A 2,278-nucleotide genomic window follows, 5' to 3' on the forward strand; every position below is an offset into this window, starting at 1 on the left:
AACCAATCATATGGGTGCCTTGATGGACGACTGTATAAAGCTACAACAACAAATCTGTTCCCAATTCCACCATACGCCGAGGACTAGGAGCACTCTGCAAAACATAATTACCCTCCCCAACACTTGTAACTCTTTTCTCTTGTGTAATGTCTCTGGTAAGTTACCAATGTTGCTGCTTTGTGAGCCAAACCCTTCTCACACTTAATGCCCTTTTGCTTTAGTGTGTACTCTCCAATTGTATTTAAGACACTGTTACTCAGAAAAATATTTTCCCCGCACCAAACAATTGTAGAGTTTCCCTTCTGTCACTTTGTGGTACATTTGATAAAAAATGTTTCCCACGTTGTTCATGACAGAAGAGATTTATCTCTACTATGGATTTCCTGATGTCTTTTTAGCTTTGATTTACAATTAAAAAGTTTCTCACTCTCTGCACATTTGTAAGGCCACCCTCCTGTGTGATTTCTGGTGTGCTTGCGAAGTGATGAAGACTGGGCAAAACATTTCACACACTACAGAGAGTTATATGGTTTTTCTCCAGTGTGGGTTCGCTGATGTCTCACAAGATTATTTTTTTGAGAAAAATATTTATTGCACTCTGAGCATTTATGGGGCTTCTCTCCTGTATGGATTCGGCTGTGAGTTCTAAGGGAAGATGAATGAGCAAATGCTTTCCCACAGTCTAAACATTTGTAGTTTTTCTCCCCTGTGTGAATTTTCACATGACTCCAAAGGGTTGATGTGGTACGATAAAATTTTCCACATTCGTTGCATTGATAGGGCTTCTCCCCTGTGTGGGTTTTATGATGATTCCAAAGTACATCCTTATAAGCAAAAGATTTTCCACACTCTGGGCATTTGTATGGCTTCTCTCCTGTGTGGAGCCTCTGGTGCGTTGCAAGGTGGTGTTTTTGGGTAAAGCATTTCCCACACTCCACACATTTGAATGGTTTCTCCCCCGTGTGGATTCTCTCATGAACCTGAAATGCTTTTTGGGTAATAAAACTTTTCCCACACTCCCCACATTTATACGGTTTCTCCTCTTTGTGACTCTTCTGGTGTCTCTGAAGTTCAGAAGAATACACAAATCGTTTCTCACATTCTGGGCATTCATGGGGTCTCTCTCCCATGTGACGTCTCTGATGTTGCACCAGTTGTGATTTCAAGGCAAAACATTTCCCACATTCAGGGCACTTTTTGTTTTTCTCCCCTCTGTGTGTTTTCAAATGTTTCCGAAAAGATACATTGTCGGTAAAACATTTTCCACACTCAAAGCATTTGTAAGATTTTATTCCTGCATGAATCTTCTCATGGTGCCAAAGATCTGCCTTCCGAGGAAAGCTCTTCCCACATTCCCAACACTCGTAAGGTTTCTCCCCTGTGTGAATTCTCTCGTGGTCTCTGAGACAGGCTTTTTCACGGAAAAATTTCCCACATTCCAGACATTGATAAGGTTTCTCTCCAGTGTGGATTTTCTGATGTCTAAGAAGGTTTGACTTTTGACCAAAGCATAAATCACATTCCTCACATTTATGGGGTTTTAATCTGGGGGAGCTTCTGAGATCTTTGGCACCTTTTCCAAAAAAGGATTTCTCACCTTCCAAATCTTGACTGGATCCGCTCCCTACATGGACCTTCCAGTGGGTCAAAAGGAGGGACCAGCGAGCAAAGCCTTTCCCACACTCTGAGCATTCATGGGTTCCTTGGTGGTTTTTCAGAGTGCTGCTTGTGTCTGACGGGGGATCCAAGAGCTTCCCACTCTCCATGCTTTTTGGTGACTGCTGCCTTGTGCCAATTTTCTATTATCTGTTGATAGTTGGCTTGCAGGTGAATCTTTGCTCACAATCTTTTATCCCCTGTTAGAAGGAGAAAGAAGCGAAGAGTAATATCTCCTTTTGAGACATGTAGAGAAACACAAAATCTTGGCCTTGGAAGGGACCTTGAAAGTCTTCCAGCCCAATGAAGGCTGCTCAGTACACCTGACCCCTACATCTCTAGGAGAGATGTCCTCAATTTATGACCAGTTAGGACTGGAATTTCAGTCGTTCAGTGAAGCAGCAATCATATCACCACTTGGATCTAATATAATAATATAGTAAAATTGAACAATTATTAGAATAATGATTTGTCTGCATAACTGCAATAATGATGTGTCTGCATAATTGCTAGAACAATGATGTAATGCATAATCACTGGGAAAATTCACTGGGAAAGTTCTCTGTCAGTAATATGTGGCAACCAAATGCGCTCTGCACATGGATACTTTGTATGTAGCAAA

The 2,278-nt window shown here is 41.5% G+C and overlaps 1 protein-coding gene across 1 annotated transcript in view; it reads right to left on the reverse strand.

Moving 5' to 3' along the window:
- Positions 1 to 512: 512 nt before the first annotated feature.
- LOC107298796 (zinc finger protein 850-like) overlaps positions 513 to 2,278 on the reverse strand; it is a 22,477-nt gene continuing 20,711 nt past the window's right edge. The window contains exons 6-7 of the mRNA XM_029286617.1: positions 848 to 1,482; positions 513 to 682 (exon numbers count right to left, since the gene is read on the reverse strand). Coding sequence (XP_029142450.1) covers positions 513 to 682; positions 848 to 1,482 — 805 coding nt within the window. The remainder of the gene's footprint in view (positions 683 to 847; positions 1,483 to 2,278) is intronic.

Source organism: Protobothrops mucrosquamatus, unplaced genomic scaffold, assembly GCF_001527695.2.
Source record: "Protobothrops mucrosquamatus isolate PMUCROS unplaced genomic scaffold, P.Mucros_1.0 scaffold4282, whole genome shotgun sequence".
Taxonomy (NCBI): domain Eukaryota; kingdom Metazoa; phylum Chordata; class Lepidosauria; order Squamata; family Viperidae; genus Protobothrops; species Protobothrops mucrosquamatus.